At 26.4% G+C, this 19,071-nt stretch overlaps 1 protein-coding gene across 2 annotated transcripts; it reads right to left on the reverse strand.

Moving 5' to 3' along the window:
- Positions 1–457: 457 nt before the first annotated feature.
- Positions 458–12,287, reverse strand: LOC112796910 (NADPH-dependent aldo-keto reductase, chloroplastic). 2 transcript variants are annotated; one of them, XM_025839588.3, is made up of 7 exons: positions 12,018–12,287; positions 11,743–11,793; positions 3,156–3,232; positions 2,939–3,026; positions 2,534–2,815; positions 1,518–1,760; positions 458–754 (listed from the first exon to the last, which is right to left on the reverse strand). In XM_025839588.3, exons 1-7 carry the CDS (start codon positions 12,135–12,137, stop codon positions 665–667), a joined length of 951 nt encoding a protein of 316 aa, XP_025695373.1. In that variant the 5' UTR covers positions 12,138–12,287; the 3' UTR covers positions 458–664. The 2 variants fall into 2 exon arrangements, with proteins under 2 accessions (XP_025695373.1, XP_072091779.1); XM_072235678.1 differs by having other exon boundaries at positions 3,156–4,070; positions 12,018–12,182.
- Positions 12,288–19,071: the final 6,784 nt, after the last annotated feature.

A 19,071-nucleotide genomic window follows, 5' to 3' on the forward strand; every position in this document is an offset into this window, starting at 1 on the left:
CCAAAGCACTCTGTCTTCCAGTATTACCACCGGATACATACATGCCACAGACACATAATTGGATGAACCTTTTCAGATTGTGACTCAGCTTTGCTAGAGTCCCCAATTAGAGGTGTCCAGGGTTCTTAAGCACACTCTTTTTGCCTTGGATCACAACTTTATTTCTTTATTTTTCTTTCTTTTTTTCGTTTTCTTTTCTCCCTTTTTTTTCGTTTTTCTCTTTTTTTTCTCTTTTTTTTTTGTATTCACTGCTTTTTCTTGCTTCAAGAATCATTTTTATGATTTTTCAGATCCTCAGTAACATGTCTCCTTTTTCATCATTCTTTCAAGAGCCAACATTCATGAACCACAAATTCAAGATACATATGCACTGTTTAAGCATACATTCAGAAAACAAAAGTATTGCCACCACATCAAAATAATTAAACTGTTATAAAATTCAAAATTCATGCAAATCTTTTTTTTTTCAATTAAGAACATTTTTTATTCAAGAAAGATGATGGATTCATAGGACATTCATAACTTTAAGGCATAGACACTAAGACACTAATGATCACAAGACACAAACATAGCTAAACATAAGCATAATTTTCGAAAAACAGAAAAATAAAGAACAAGAAAATTAAGGAACGGCCAAGACAAAAGTTTATTCTTATTTAACTTCTCAAACGTCTTCATCCCACATCGCTTCTCTTTCATATTCGGAGACTCCATCAGTTTCTTGGAATAAGATGCTGGCACGAAGTAATCTTACCTGTGGAAAGGGAAAAAATGTCACAAAATTACATCTCCATGAAAATCCATAAGATCAAGCACCAAGATTTCCTAGGCTTCTAGCCTTTTTATTCAAAATGAATTATTGCAAGATCTCATCAAACCGATAATTATTAGAGGATAGAAAACAAGATGTAATTTGCATGATGGGTGATGATCTAAAACCAAACTCTTAAATATTAATAATTTAATATAGAGTACTTATCATTAAGGTAGAAAACCTCCACATTATAAGTATTGCCGCTTTAATTTGTAGATACTTTTTTGTACTACTCGTAATGGTTCAGTATATATATGTCATTTTCACATTTTGATATAACATTTATTAAGTACTTTTCATTATTATTAATGTTGAATGCAATTAACAGAGAAACATGTATCCCATACATATAACAGTTATTAAATATGGTATATCTTTAGCCAAAAGAAAAATTTTATAATCAGTTCTTAGTTTTTATTAAATTTTTAATTAGTGTGTACATGAACAAAGTAACAAATATTGTAAGTCTATCCAATGGATCTAACGAAAATGTCATTTGCACACTAAAAATCAGTTACCAAATCAGTTATAGTATATATTTATATAAATATATATGTTGTTTAATTCAATTTAAATGTGTATTTCGTATTTTAATATGTATTTTATATTAGTAGCAAATTTGATAGTTGATTTTTTTGTATACACATAACATGATTGATGTACTAATAAAGTTTTATATTTATTTTAGTATTGAATAACATACCTGTTGAATCTTAGAAAATTTAGCAAGTAATTCATTTGGGATAGACCAGTCAAAAACATGAAAATTTTCCTTAATCCTGGCTTCATTTGAACTCTTTGGAAGTACACTATGACCCATTTGTAGTCCCCATCGTAGAGCCACCTGTGCAGGAGTCTTTTCTAATTTTTCAGCAACTTCTTTTAGAATTGGATGCTTCAGAACGTCAGTATCAAGCCAACCAGGGGATCCCAAAGGTGAATATCCCTAAACATATACATATATAAGTTGATGAGTTTAAATAACAAGAGATCTTGGACACCAAAGAAGCATAACTCAGCAACAAAGGAAGAGAAGAATCGAAAACAGAGAAGATTGAAGTGTAAAAACGTGTATTGCAAGTAATGAAAGCTTAGCTACAATTGTGAACTGATGAACTCATTACAAGTAAAATTTGGGTTGTATTTGTTTCTGACAAAAGACAAGACAAAATATTGAGAACAAGACACAAAGGATAGTGATACAAAATTTTGTGTTCTTGTATTCTGTTTGGTGATAAAATAGAACAAATTATGAAAATTCAATTTATTCACATTTTTTTCATTAAAAAAATTTGAGAAGAAAAATATAATAATAAAAAATATAATTATAAAAAATTAATAAGAATAATGAAAGAAAAAATAAAAAATAAGTTGTGTCCATTGTTAGTGTATTTGTGTCATTCCTATCAGGATGGACACAAAATATACTAATTCAGTGTTTCTAGAGACAATGTCGCTTTCCATGTCTCATATGTCAAATACAATTTTATATCTCCGTGTCTCTGTCTCAGTGTCCCGTTCCTAAAAACAAACACAGCCCTAATGAGACACACAGTGTGCCACATACACTAGCATCTAAACTAGCATAGCTGCACAATCGTTATTAACTGACTTAACAGATATCACATTCTAATAATAGCAATAACTGATTTTTGCTCATCAAACTACCATCACCCTTGGACAAAATTATTAAGATAATCTCTGGGGTATGAAACTTACAGAAAAGTGAACCCCTTTGGATTTGCAGAAGGCCTTCAGCTTGTGTTGCTGCCATAAAGGATGACACTCTACTTGGTTCACAGCTGGAGGAACACGAGCAACTTGCAACAATTCACCAAGTTTCTTACATGAGAAATTGCTTACACCAATCGCTTTAGCCTTGCCAGACTCATACAGTGCTTCCATTGCTTTCCAGGTGGCAGGTATGTCTAATGCCACTTCTTCTTCAGCCTTCATTGGAAATCCTAAGTTTCCCTTTTTCACTCTAATAGGCCAATGAATCTTAAGAAACTCAGAATTATAAACTGTTAGTGTAAATGTTTCAACTTTTTCTTTCACCTCAAAAATATTAGCAAACATTGAGTTTTAAACCGATGGAGGCATAGACTCTGTAGTATTACGTACAAGGTATAAATCTATGTAATCAAGCTGCAAATCTCGCAGGGTGCTGTGAAATGCTTCTGGAACATCTTCTGGTGCATGATCTGAACACCTACACATCCATATATAGAGAGTAAAAGAACTAATTATATATATGATCATCAATGATGATATGTTTTGGCATCACCTTAATTTTAAGGTGGGAATTAAATAATTAATTTATTATATATACTAATAGAACCAGAGTTTCGAAGTAATCCACAAATCTTCGCGCTTCACTATTCCCTCCTCAAATAGCTTCTTCAATGTTGAACCAATCTGCCACATAGTTAAAGATATATAGGAGAGGGACAAGACAATATCTCAAAAATTCAGGCATTATAACTAAGATAATATATAGGTATGGTATGGTATGGTGAAACAAAAAAGTGTAAACATTTGTCATTAAATGACCTAATTTAGTTAGTTAAAATTATAATGATGAAAAGAATGCATGAAGTAGCACAAGGGAACTTGGAAATATACAGGGAATATACTGGGGTGGATAATGCAAGTTTTGCCACTATTTTTAAGACAAGTTTGAATAATTTAACTAAGGTCTTAATAAGTTATTTTGTATTCGGTTTGTTAGTGTTTATTTGATCATCATTAAATCGATAAAAAAAAATGATATTTTTTTGTGTATTTGTCAAATTTTTAATAATAAAAATAAAAGTACTAGAAAAATAAAAAATATCTATTTTAAAAAATTATAATTTACATATTTTTTTTAAAGATATTTTTTCTTAAAAAATATATTTATCACATAATAAATAAACAAAAAAATATTTTTATCTTATTTTATTTAAATATAATTAATAGATAAAAAGATATTTTTATATAAAATATCTAAATATGAAATCACTTTTATTTTTGTAAAAGATCTTTTAAAAAATATTAAAAAAATATATTTTTTAAAAATAACATCTAAACAAGTTCTTAATCACAAAAGTACTTATTTTTAAAAAAATGATAAAAAAATTTATTATAAAAAAGTCTTTTTTTTTTTACAACAGGCTGTCGTTGTTGGAGCTTAGAGATTTCGGTTCGAACCTTCTGAGCTGGAGATCATATCTACAAGCCTGGCCAAAAGCTCATGGGCTCTGACCGTAGAAAACTGCTGACAACAATGGAACAAAACTTCTAAATTTTTGTCACTCCCCTATGACAAACGAATCGTATTTCACATCATCCCGCAAAACTAAAATCGAAATTCTATAGAATAACTTCTCAACCCGTTTCACGCCTTGTAACCCCAATTTTTGGATTATAAAATTCAGGAACTCAGTGAAGTTCATTGAAGGTTTCAAAAAAACACTAAGGGGATCCTTATCAATAAACTTAATTCAGGAATGTTTTTTTCTTAATCGACCATCTATAGTGCACCAATACTAAAAAACAATCCTCATTATACATTGTGTTTCACTCTCATAAGGAATTCACATTCATCTCATATTTATATAGATTGGCCTCACAATAAATCGAATAAGCCTAGTTCGATTTATAAATTCATGCATAATTTGCATCAGTCCCATTCAAATTATGGAAGGAGAAAACTAGGGATAAATCGAAATAGCTTGTTTCGAATTACTACAGACGTGAATTGCATACATAAATCGACTTAGGTATTTTTTATTTTCATTTTTTCATAATAATTTAAATTACACCGATTCAAATTAGTATGAAAAATGACAAATCGAATGAGACTCATTTGATTTATATAAAAATGTGCTAACAAAAAAGTTTATGTAACATTTTTTTATTTGAATAAATTGTGTAATTTTAAGTTAGATTTAATTTATTTGTATGTTTTATCCATATAATAATGTCTCATATTTTATATGTATATACATACATAAGATAATTAATTATTGTCTGACATTCATATAAGATGGGATACTTATGGAACCGCATTATTCACCGAATAAAAACACAATTTTTTTAGTAAATCGAATGGATATAATTTGATTTATTTTTGTTAAGCTTATTCGATTTAGAATGATTTCATTTTTATCCCGTTTAACTTTTAGTAAATTGAATTAGGTAAATTCAATTTTTATATTGCATATTAATTCAATTTTAGTTAATTCAATTTTAGTTGATTCAATTTATATATCTACTTAATATATTAAAACTGGGTTTTCCACTCAACTAATAAAGGTGAGGTGTCGATCCCTCGTGACTCCGTTTTCCCTCCAAAATGAATTCACTATTCTCTATTCTAAATTATTTTATAGAAATATCTTTATTATAATTATATTATAATTAATATTTAATGAATAATAGATAATTATACTAATTTAGGAACATATCTTCATTGTAATTATATCAAATTAATATTTAATACATTATTAAACTACTTATCCATTATCAATTGAAAATACTTTTAATCATTTTAATAATAATAATAATAATAATAATAATAATAATAATAATAATATATGATAATGATATAATAATTACATCGGTCTGTGATAATCATGATAAAAATATTTGATTCCAATCATAAAATGATCAAATCTTATGATATTAATAACGCACATTGCTTTTAAATATTTTTAGTTATTTAAATTATATTGATTTTAAAAATATTGATATAATTCTAATTCTTATTCATTATCCAATAATAATAATAATAATAATAATAACTTGAAAAACCCGTATATAAACTATTTTAATTAATTACTCGTGTATTATTATTAATTCTATCTATTTATTTCTATCTACTTATAATATACTAAAACTGAGTTTTCTCTCCAGCTAATAAATGTGAGGTGTCATCTCCTCGTGAGTTTTTTTCCTCCAAAATAAATGTATTATTTTCTATTCTAAATTTATTTTATAAAAATATCTTTATTATAATTATATTACAATTAGCATTTAATAAAAAATGCATAATTATACTAATTTAAGAAAATATTTTTATTATAATTATATAAAATCAATATTTAGTGCATTATTAAATTACTTATCAATCAAGAATGTTAATATTAATTATTATATTAATTGTATAATACTAATTGTCAATTATTAATATTTTTTAATTATTATTTTTAATCAAGCAAAATAATAATAATAATAATAATAATAATAATAATAATAACAATAATAATAATAATAATAATAATAATAATAATAATAATAATAATCTATCTATTCTATTTATCTATCTATTCTATCTATTCTATTATATAAAAATTGGATTTTTATACTTAACGATGAAATTGACGTGACATACTTTTCAGAGTGTTTCTTGATTTATTTCTTTTAACTCATTGAATTCAATTCATTACAATAAATTAATTATATCAACTAATTTATTTGATTAGATATTTAAATATTCCACAATTTATTATAATTTATATCAATCAATTATTATCAATTACTTTAATTCGTTACTTTAATTATAAGACACATAACAAAATAGATCATTTATTATTTATTCTAATTGAATGTAATAAAATAATAAATATATATTAATTTAGTTAAAAAATTACTTTCTTCTGTATAATTTATTATAGATGTTTTTATATAAAATTAATAATTAAAAATTATTAAATATTATTAAATTATCAACTGTATGTCAGTTTTGGATCATCTTACTACATATACATAATTAATAACCATGATATTTAGTAGCAAAAAAGAACATATTATAATTATATTAATAAAAAATAAAAAAATATTTAAAGACAAAATATTTATGATATTATATGGATATAAGAGATTAATTTGTATAATATATATATATATATATATAATGATTAATTTAGTGTTGTAAATATAATATTTTGAAATATCATAATTATTTAAAAATTCATACTTATATTTGACTTTCGTAAATAATAATAGAAAGAAAAGAATAATAAATGTAATTTAATAGAATAAATTATTATACAAGAATCATGGTAAGAGATTATAATTATAATGTGAATAATAAATTACTTTGATGGGCTTTTTATTTTTAAACATATAAATACCTAAAGCCTCTTGACGGTGGTTCTTCATATTTTTTCAAAGGCGATTTTTCGTTTTACTTTTTTTATTTCTTTGTTTTAAATAATTTCACAAACTATAATAATAGCTACATACGAAGTTGTTTATTTTACTCTTCAATTCTTATCACCATCTTCTCTTCTTCTTTCTTTTTTTTCTTTGATTTCAGGCTTATTATTATTAACGTTGTTGTTTCGGCAGCACTCTAATAGAAAAGAGGTCCTTTCTTACGATTTTCAATTGCTTATCTAACACGCGATATTTACAAATTAATGTTGTGCGATAAATCAATTTTTGGTCAAGTCAATCATCCTATTGTATTTGTGACCAATAATATATATGTATGTGCTGATGAATATCTTTCTCTCTTTCATTTTTTCCCTCAACAAAAATGATGAGCATTTTATTTATCAGCAAATAATATAACGAAGATGAAAAAAATGCAACATTATAATTTTTGATTGATTCAACTGAACGATTGTCTTTTAGTCTTTTTATGGTGTTATCTTTTTTCTGCCTCATTCTGTTCCTTTTTTTTCCTTCTTTACTTTTGACAACACATCACAACGCATATATATTCCTGTATGTTTTACTTTGCTACACATTATTTCATCGGATTTATTAAATGCTACATATATATATATATATATATATATATATATATATATATATATATATATATATATATATATATATATATATATATATATATATATATTAACAATGATTCAAGCACAACTATTCACTTTCACTTAATATACTAAAACTGAGTTTTTTTTCGACTAATGGAAGTGAGGTGTCAATTCCTTATGAATTCATTTTTTCGCTAAAATGAATGCACTGTTTTCTCTTCTAAATTTATTTTAGAAAAGCTATCTTTATTATAATTATATTATAATTAGCATTTAAATAATAATGCATAATTACACTAATTTAGGAAAATATCTTTATTATAGTTATATAAAATCAATATTTAATACATTATTAAACTACTTATCAATTATCAATTGAAAATATTTATAATAATAATAATAATAGTAATAATAATATGATATGATAATTATATGATAATAGCACCAGTTATTAATAACTAATTTATACTTCTCTAAATAAATTTATTTTAAAAAATATTTTTATTATAATTATATTATAATATATAATTAATATTTAATGAATAATGCAAAATTATATTAACTTAAAAAAATATTTTTATTATAATTATATTAAATTAATATTTAATACATTCTTTAATATATTTATGTTTGTTATTTACTAATTTCTTTTATTTTTATTTCTCACATTTGTTAAATATTTCTTTTCAATTATTGTTATTTAATTTACTTATTTTAGATATTAATTATTAATGAGTCTCCACAATTGTTTTTTAACTATTAGTATTATTGGTATATTAGTGTATTTTTAGAAATATTGGAGATGAGATATTAACTTTTTATGAATTTTTTTAAATAAAAGCACTACTTTCAATATATTTAATTATATTTACTCTCTTCTCAATCTATTTTAAAAAAATATCCTTTTTATAATTATATAAAAATTAATATTTAATATATTATTATGCTAATTGTCAATCATTACATATCTTTAATCATTCTAATTATTATATTAATTTATATAATTCTAATTCTCAATCATTATGCAAGTTAATACATATATTAATACAAATTGATACTAATTATCAATCATTAATATTTTTTAATTATTATTTTTTAATTATTATTTTAATCAAGCATAATTAGTGGAAAATTAATACATACATTAATGGTGATAAATTGATATTGATGTCAAAATAATAATAATAATAATAATAATAATAATAATAATAATAATAATAATAATAATAATAATAATAATAATAGAAAAGGTCTAAACAGCACACACGTTATATTTTAAAAAAGCAAAACTGATTTTTAAAAGGATTAAGATATCAAAAATTAAAAATAAAAAATAAATATAAATTTATAATTTTAATTACCATAAATATGATACTAACGTTAATAGTATTAAATTGATATTGTTATCAATAATTAATTTCTATAATTATTTTTGTACTACTAAAGGCTATATATAGATTTCTTTTGCGATTCGTGAGTCTAAATCTAAGAGTCAAAGCATTCTTTTTTTCTAATTTGTTATTCTTCTTTGATTGAGCAATTGTTTCCAAGTTTAGTTTATAAATAGAGTTTATTTTTGATGCACTGACAGTGTAAAGCGTTTTACACAATCGTGCAATTACAGCCGTTCTTTTGGATGACCATTCACGCGGTCAATGTGAAAAATAGTTATTTTTAGTATATGTCATTACGTAATTGGATGCACGTGTAAAACTACTTTACACTGTTAGTGCATCAAAATTAAATTCTTATAAATCTTTGTAATTCGTATTTTAAGTTAATTTTATAATAAGTACTCCATTCCACATGTCAAACACAATTCTTTTTAATAACTCTGTAGATGCTAATAGCTTTTATATTTAATTTGTTTTGCATTACAAAAAATTCATTGTTCAATCAAGAATTATTTGATAAAAATATTTGAAAATGAATTGGTAGAAAGGAAGGTCTATTTCTTCTCAAATTTTAAGATTGAGGAATCAAGTGGAATATATTTTCCGACTGCACACACGTGCAAAATATCTTTTAAGAATGAGTCATGTATAGTATATACGATCGACGATCGTAAAATTCCGGATAATCATTTTAATTCGCTTGCCCATGCTGATGTACTGAAACAAACAAATGAACGATTCTACTTATTTGGTACGTAGTTAATTTATATTAACCCACACAAAACTATTTTTCTTTTAATTTTAAGTTTCGTCAAGAAATTGTATAATAGCATCATTTTATTGATAACAAAAATTTTAACTGTATATTTATAAAAATATTTGAAATTGTATCGTGACTTTTTTTAAAAGTATATCCTTTTATTAATATACTACTATTAGTTTTATCGTTTAACATAAAACAAATGAGTAATTTCTCTTTATTTTATACACATACAAAGTTATAATTTCTTATATTATTTACCCATTTGTCCTTAATTTGGTACTTTTAATTCAATTTTTTTTGTTCAATTAGATATTATTAGACTCTTGGCTAGAAAAGAAAAATTTATACCATGGTTAAAAATAGAGAGAAATGACTAAAACATTGTGATTGATCTTCATGATTTGTAGTATGTAAAATTTTAATATTTTAATATAAAAAATATCTTTTGGTAATAATTATGTGTTGTGATGTAAAATCTTTTTTTTATGTATTACTATTTATTTCTTTTAATTCTCGCTTTCATTCAAAAATGAGAGAAAAAAAAGATGCACGCTGTCAATTTATAATCTAATTACTTGATTATCTATGTGATCACCAAACAACCGAATACATAATTATTCTCTAATTTACAAAATTTAACAAAAGCATTGGTAAACATATTGATTTAGTATTTATTTATATATTTTATTTATTTATGTTATATTTAATTTATAATCATATTATATCTATTTTTATCAATATATTTTTAAAAAAAATGCCATTAATGTTAGTACATGGGGTAATAAATAAATTGAATGATAGAAAAACGTAATTATATTTTTTTTCAGTCAAGATTTAGTAAGATACTATAATTTAAACTTGCAATATTAGTATATTAGTAGTGAAGTAGAGAAAAAATATAATATCATATAAAAAATTTTAAAATCATAATTATAATTTATAATGGAAATCATAATTTAAATATTTTAAATGTGATAATTTTATTTAGAGAATAAAATAATTCAAACATAATTTTTATACATTTAATAGATATATTCAAGTTAATACACTTAATACCATATTAAAAAAATGAACAATGCACATCATATTATTTATTTATTAATTAAATTATTATAATTTAGATTAATTTTAATAGATTAATTTAAAACTATAATTTCAATCTTATCACGTGCATGGCACGGGTTATTATACTTGTAAATAATATAAATTGAATCATCTTGATTCGATTTATATAAAGATATTTAAGACAAAATATATAATTAATTTTAATTTCAAATATTTATTTCATTTTTAATTCTATTTATTTTATTAAGGTAAATTATCCTTGCACATCTTAGTAAAATTTTTGAAATTGATTCATACGGATAAATAATATATTTTTTTATTTCATTTAAATAAAATCCCTATCTCAAAGGAAGAAAAGTATTTATTCTCGCCAACCAGAAAAAAAATAGGGGTTAGTAGATCTGATCGGATTTTAGATATGACAAAAATTTCGATTTAATCCGCACTAAAATCGTCGGATCGGATTGGATCGGATATCAGATATCGGATATGCACAAATTACAAAAATATTTTAAAAGATTATTTTTATTAAAAAATATTAATAAAATTCATTTTTTCTATTCTCTTAAATATGTTTACTCTTAAAATAATATTAAGCATACATTTTTTAAATAATAAATTAAATTAATACAACATATATGATAATTATTAGTTGAAATAAAATATAAAAAAAATATTTACTTATTTATTTCTTTATTTTTGTGGATACGTGAATATACGGATACCTATACAAAATTTGCAATATGATTTTATTACTGTGCAATTCGATCTGATTCAATAGTCTTGCGGATCGATCCATATAACCTAATTTTTATATCAGATTTAGATAAACACAGTTATGTAGATTAAATCTGATCTATGAACACCCCCAAAAGTAAAAAAGCATTTACTCTCGATTTATTTAAAAGAAAAGAAAAAGGGTTCGGGTATGGCTCGTACCTCTTTCTCGTTGCCATAGACTTTAGCACAATCAATATGGCGGTATCCAACCTGTACAACATGATTAAATTAACGTTTAAATTAAATAACTAATTTTGTTTTCACTTGATTAGGAAATCATTCACAACTTCGTATATAAACTTATATTGGTAGTTAAAATGCCAAACTGAAATCCTATTAAAATGCTGTAACTCATTCATTTCATTTGCATAACTAATTGTTTAAAAAAAATGTGAAATATATATAGAATATGGAATGAAAGATGAGATGAGAACCTTGATAGCGTGCTCTATAACATGAGCAACAACACCAGGATAAGCCTGCCAAGTTCCCAATCCAATTGAAGGGATCTTAGCTCCAGTATTCAGCTCGAAGAAACGGATTTCATTTGCCATTTTACTCGCTAGCTCTGCAATAACTGCAGCTTATATTACTTTGAAAGATTGCAAAATCCAAAAGCATCGCACCTTATCTTTTTGTTGGAAAGAAACAAATCCACGAGGACCCACCGTACCTGCGCCTGTCCAATTAATGTTAATGGAGCGCTGGTACGTTTACTGGTTATTAAGGGTGTTGCCGTACAATTTGGATTAATTTTAAGTTAAAAATTTATTTGATTTGAATATTAATTTTATTTGCAGTGTAATTTAAATCAGATGATTTTTTAAAAAAAAATCTGATCCCATATGATCCAATCAAATTTTAAGCAGTTTGAATTTGATTGAATTTGTGATTTTATAAATTATAAAAAGTATATATATATATATATATATGGTAAATTCTATGATACCTATGGTGTCTAACTTTTGTCTAATTTATTTGATACGGTAAGTTTTGAATATTTAATAATTTTTTATTTTTATATTTTTAAAATTAAATATTAGTTTTTAATCCCTTTTAAGAAGTTAGACAAACATTTGTAGGCACCATAGCAATCACCTATATATATATATATATATATATATATATATATATATATATATATATATATATATATATATAACAAATTTCATATCAAATTTTAAGTAATTAACAATGACATAACAAGTTTTAAGAATATCTTAAAAAATTAAGGATAATATAATAATAAAAATAAAATTATAGATTAGTTAAAATAAATAAATAAATAAATCACATTTTAAATATAAAATATTTATTAAATAATAATAATACATAAATAATATAAAAATATATAATAAATTGAATATGTTATAAGTAAAATTATAAATATAATAATAATATTATAGCACATTATGCGGTTTGGATTGAATTTGATCGATGATAAGAAATAGATCTAAAATTTGATTCGATCCAACAATTTGTAAAAAATAGAATCCACTCAAATCTAAATTAGTGCGATTTTAATTATTTTTGGTTTAGATTATTGAATTGAATGAGTAGTTTAATTTAGATCGATTTAAATTTAAACACCTATATTAATTATCATGAAATTGTGTGGGAGCCATAAAAATTTCACATTTTAAAAAAGACACGTTATAGCATTAGAAAACTTTCAAGTATATCAATATATTCGTATTTCAATAAATTTTAACTGTTAATCTTAATTATATATTATATATTTTTTTATAATTAAAATTAACGGTTAAAAATTATTCAAACACTAGTATATGAATACACTTAAAAGTTATTTTTATACTATTATCTCCAAACGTGGCCCATAGGATTTATTGATTTAATAAATTATTAGACTCGGCCCCAAACATATTGCTACCCGAGATATTGTATTAAGCTGAATAAGTAATTTATGATTAGGACCAGCCCAATTCATGGTTATTAGGAATGTTTGTTAAACCTTTTTTTTATTATTGATAAAAAAAATGAAGTCCATAATTGAGAAAAAAATGAGGAAAATGTAAAATAAAATTCCTTTATAAAGATACGGTTCTTTCAAGTTGTCCTGATCCCACAAAAAAACCATCTAAAACAAAGCTTATTTTATTTCTATACCGCATAACAAATATATTGGCACCAACAAAAATTAAATTAACAGATATATAAATCATATCTATATAACTTTCATATGAAAAATGAGAGGATTTAAAAACCAATTCATTGTACTTTTCTCATTTATTTCTTTCCCAAACCAAAAATGTTATTAAACTTGAAACCGATAAATGGTCAGCATTAAATCAAGGCCTATGAATCATCATCATCTTCTAATTTATAAATTGAATTAATAACTACATTATAACTTACTAATATATCAATATTGATAATAAATAAAAAATTATTTAATATTTAATATTTTTATGTTATTTATTTTTATATATGCTTTGATATGTTTATAAAAATTTTTTAATTATTTTTATGTGCTACATGTGTTTTTACAACTCAAAATTTTTATATCACATGCTTGAGGAGAATCCAGAGTTAGAATTGTCGCCGTCTTCATCGCCAGGAGAAGCAGAGGTAGAATCCTAAAGAGAATCACACTGCCTGGTTGTCGTATGGAGGAACACATGGCATAGGAAGTGGATGAAGAAAAAGAGGAAGAAGTAGAAACAGAAGAAAACGGTGATGATGGCGAACGTCTTGCCTGAATTCTTAAGGAACATGTTCCCCTCTTTCTCTTATCTTTGATTCATTTTCTTTAATCCTTTGTGTTTGGTGGTGCCATTTGGTTGGGGTTTGGTGGGTGAGAAATCTAGGTATAAAAAACGCAATGAAGTAAGTTTGTAAGGTTTAACACTAATGTTTGTTACTTTGACTTTGATTCATATTCAAGTAGGTAAGATGAATTTTAGATAATTAAAGTTGTTTTCTAAATTAGAATGCCTCAAACAATTTAAACCCGAAACAGATTTTTAGGAGTTCTTGAAATGGAGAGGGTTGCTAATGTTTCTCCCATGGATTTTAACATAAAGCCTTAACAATGAAAAAGACACCATAAATGATGAAGTTTTTTATTAGATGGTCAGAGACTATTTTATCCTTTTCACATAAGTAGACATTTAATGCCACATTTGCGAGTCAAAGTGAATCACGTCGAAAAATGGAGGCAAGACTATTATGTCTGACAAAAAACAAAAATGCTAAAATAACTAGTAGTAAAAATTAAATGTTATATTTTAAAAATAAAAATAACTTCCCTTACTTACTAGTTCCAAAGAGTATTAAAGACATACAACTTGCTAATTTTTTAACAATCTAACTATTCACTTCCTTTAGCATCACACATAGCAAGTTAGATAGTTGGGTTTTTGGTCTTTTAAAATTATCAAAATTGAGCAGAACAATAGAAAAGATACCTCAACTTGAGATCCTGACCCAAAAGACAAAAGCAAAGATTTTAGAGAAGGGTAGCACTATAAATAGAAACTGGTGCTTATCCCTTCTGATGGTTCACCTCAGTACCTTCAACCTTCTCAAACATAATTATACTACATAAACTAAGCATTACATCCACACAGTATAAGTTTCAAACTAACAATATTCATACTTAAAAATAAGGAATAAAAAACAATGACTAAACCAACACTTGGCAACACTGAAAAAGTAATAATACATCAAAAAATGACAAAGTTGAATGAACACACATTAAAACCAAGAAAAATTCGTCAGATTCCTAACCTAAAACACTCAAACCAAGCTCGTAAGCTAAAAACACACATCCAAAGGCACGTTAATCAGGAATCAACCAAATTGCAGATTCCTTAAATTAAAAATAAAAATAAACCAAATGACAGTTCAATTGACGACACAAAACTTCAGTTGCACAAACAAGAATTAGCATTAATAGCAGAAAACTAAATTCGAAGCTTAAGAACTGGAACCGCAAGATCTAAAACAGTAAAAATATTGTAAGAGAATGAAATGAAGGAGTTGTAAGAGAGAGCACAGTAGATCAAAGCTGTGAACGAGTCGACTCGGCGATACCTAAAGGAGCGAATCGGAGCTGCAAGAAGGATCTGAGTCAAAGAGCGAGTTCGTGAGCCCTAAATCGAAAACCAGAAAGAAAGATAGAAAGTGATGGGTATGAGCCTTTGCTTGATCTGAACTGTGGTGGCGAGGACGGCAGCGACAGCAACGGTTACGGCGAGCTTCGGCAGTGAGCTTAGGCTCTCTTCTCTAAGACCTCTTTCTTTGGTTCTCTTCATGCACAATAAATCCCCTTTCTATGGATTCTAATTTCTCTGAATCTCTTATTTCTTTAGTTTAGATAAAAAAAATATCTTAATAAAAATAATACTAGCCATAATTCTATGGCCACTAAAACTTTTTTATTAAAAATGTAGTGATAATAATAAAAATAATTGTCATTAGAATATAATTCTAATAAGAATAATACTGGTCACTAAAAATTGTTTAGCAAAAATTATTTTTTTTGTATTTATTAATGGAAATAATAACAATTGTCATTATAATATATAGTAATAATCGTAAATATATAATTACCGCAAAAAGATAACTTGAATTAAGAAATGAGTGGCTATTATGTTATTGTCACTAAAAATTTGTCGCTAAAATATATTTTTCTTGTAGTGAGGATGAAAGTGATTATGATGAATGGAGGGTGAAGGTGGCATGGAGATTGGGCAGCTTGGAAGTTGAAGTTAGAGTTTTGAAACTGCTAATGATTTTCACGTTTGGAATAGCTGTAATTAGTGTCATACTTTATTGTTTGATATGTATTTCTAAGTAAATCCAGTTATGTTATGTGAAAATGTAATGTTGTATTGAATTGCATGGCTTGAATGGGAGTAGATATTTAAAGTTGGAAACAAGTCTTTGTCCATTATTATAAATTGTCAAATATTGCAAATAAGTCTCTATCACTATTGACATAAGTTATGTCAAGATGATGTTTTGGAATGAGGTAGGACTGTCTTGCCCTAAAGGGTGATTTTGGTGGGTTAAGAGTGGGATTTTGTGGACTGTAAGGGAGTCTTCGTGGGCTAAGAGGTAATTTTTATGGACTTATATGCTATTTTGGTGGGCTGAGAATTAGGATTATTGAGCTTATTGGGCTGTGAGGCTGGTTTAGTAGGCTAAGAATTGGGCTTACTAGGCTGTGAGGCTACATTAGTGGGATGAAAGGTTGGTTTGTTGGGATGAGGGTGCATTGTAGCGGGCATCTTGGCAGGTTGAGAATGGTGCTTCTTAGCCTGGAAAAAATTCTTCTTCTTCTTGCTACTTCCTGCTTCCAAAAAAATTATATCTTACCCCATGTTGTCCACTACACATGGCTGTGAGATGCAATTCTCAAAGTATAGGTTGATCAAATATTGGTTCCTTCTACAATCCTTGCACATACAAGTAAATTTGCATTTGTCACCAACTTTTTCAATTCGGATGAAATGGAAACTTCAGAAATTTTTCACCAACAGTTTCCAGTTTCAATGTATCCTAACTCTTTATAGTATCTCCTTACAAAAAATACATCAAGTGTGTCTCCTTCAACACTCATCAATACCTCTGTATTATCAGGTTCATATACTATCTCTCCATCCTCACACTTTTTAAACAACTCACCATGATGAATCACAAATATCGTGAGGGGACCCTCTATCTACAATAATAAATACGAAAACTAGGGGTGCACATGGGCCGGGTGAAGCCAGATTTGATGTGACCCAGATCCGGCCCGAAATATACACCGGGTCTATTTATTAGACCCGAACCTGGTCCTAGACCCGATGAAACCAATACACTTTCGGACCACAATTATACCGGGTGAAAACCGGGCCGTTAACATTATATTACGTTGATACCTTCTTGTAAACTAGCATGTAAAAATATCCAAATTTCCAAGACTCCAACCATTAGTTAACATGGTAAAATTCACTTAGAAAAATATAACAAGAACCAACCATTCTTCAAAATTAAAGCATAACCACAATCAATATTAAAGCATAACCACAATCAATACTAATATTGTCTAATAATACCAAATATTTAAATCAATACAAATAACACAATCTTATGTATTAGTCTAAAATCTTATGCATTCTAAACATAAAATATTAACTTATAGTCTTATAATGACTAATAACACAAAATATTAAGGTTTACAATACTTAAATTCCACGTAAGAATAGTCATGATCCATCACTAATAACACAAAATATTAATTGTGTATGATGACCGGGCCACCGGGCCGACTTCGGGTGACCCGAGCTATGGCCCGGACCCGACCCGAAATAATGACCGGGTCTATTTTTGAGACCCATACCCGACCCTAAACCCGATGAAATCACTCCAAATTAGTTCCTAAAGTGTTCGGGACCGGGCCGGGCCTTCGGGCCGGACCGGGTCTGTGCACCCCTAACGAAAACACTAATAATAAACAGACTAGTAATAGCTATTCTCTATGTGTCACCAACGACTAAACCCAGTTTGTACCAATCAACCATTAACACAAAATAAACATGCAACAGAACCATCACTAAATTCAGACATCTCTAACTAAAAATCATCATAGAGCCAATTAAAGCAACATATTCTCACACACTAAAATGATAAAGGAACATTCATACAAATTCTTGGTCACTCCAAACCCTACCCTAAATCAGATGAACACTAAGACCACGACATTAGGAATACATCACAACATAGAATAACTTAAAATTCATGAAAAAAATTTCATCCTTATCTCGCACTGTCGCAATGGCTTCTTTCACTATCAATGCTGCTCTATGATACGATCAATTCTGCATTCAGTAGCAGCAACTCCTCTATTATAATCATCAACCAACACTAACGAATGTTGATGGGGTGGTTCAGAACTTGGGTGAGAGACCTAGAGCATACCTTGAAGGAGACGATATGTTTTGGAGCGAAACAAAGAGAGATGGTTGATATGAGAGGGAGTAAGGCTTTGCAACGTTTGAATATCTCTTCTGAAGAATAAACGACTACGTTTCAAGGCTAGGAGAGCATTGTATCAAAACCGTGTCGTTTTGATTGTATGCCACGCTGGTAGTTAACTACACATACACGTCAGCAAACATTTGCGAACTCAGCGAAAGCGATGATGGAAGGACAAACGTGATTAAGTAGAGTATCTTTTGGGGATGAATTCGATTAATTTTATCTTTTGGAGACAAAAATAAAAATCGAGGTATGTTTAGGAACGATTTTGACTATTAACTCTTTTATTATAGGAGAATAATAAAACTCTTTTACAATAATATAATTAATTTTTTCATAAACAACAAATATATATTATTGTATAATAACTGATTTTTTGTGTCAATTATACCGTGCTTGCTTGTATCAATTATATATGTTTATAAATAGTGAATTATATTATATAGGCTTCTGTCGTACAATTTCATAATAATCAATCAAATTACATTCATTGGCTAT

The sequence above is a fragment of the Arachis hypogaea genome, chromosome 4, assembly GCF_003086295.3.
Source record: "Arachis hypogaea cultivar Tifrunner chromosome 4, arahy.Tifrunner.gnm2.J5K5, whole genome shotgun sequence".
Lineage (NCBI taxonomy): Eukaryota > Viridiplantae > Streptophyta > Magnoliopsida > Fabales > Fabaceae > Arachis > Arachis hypogaea.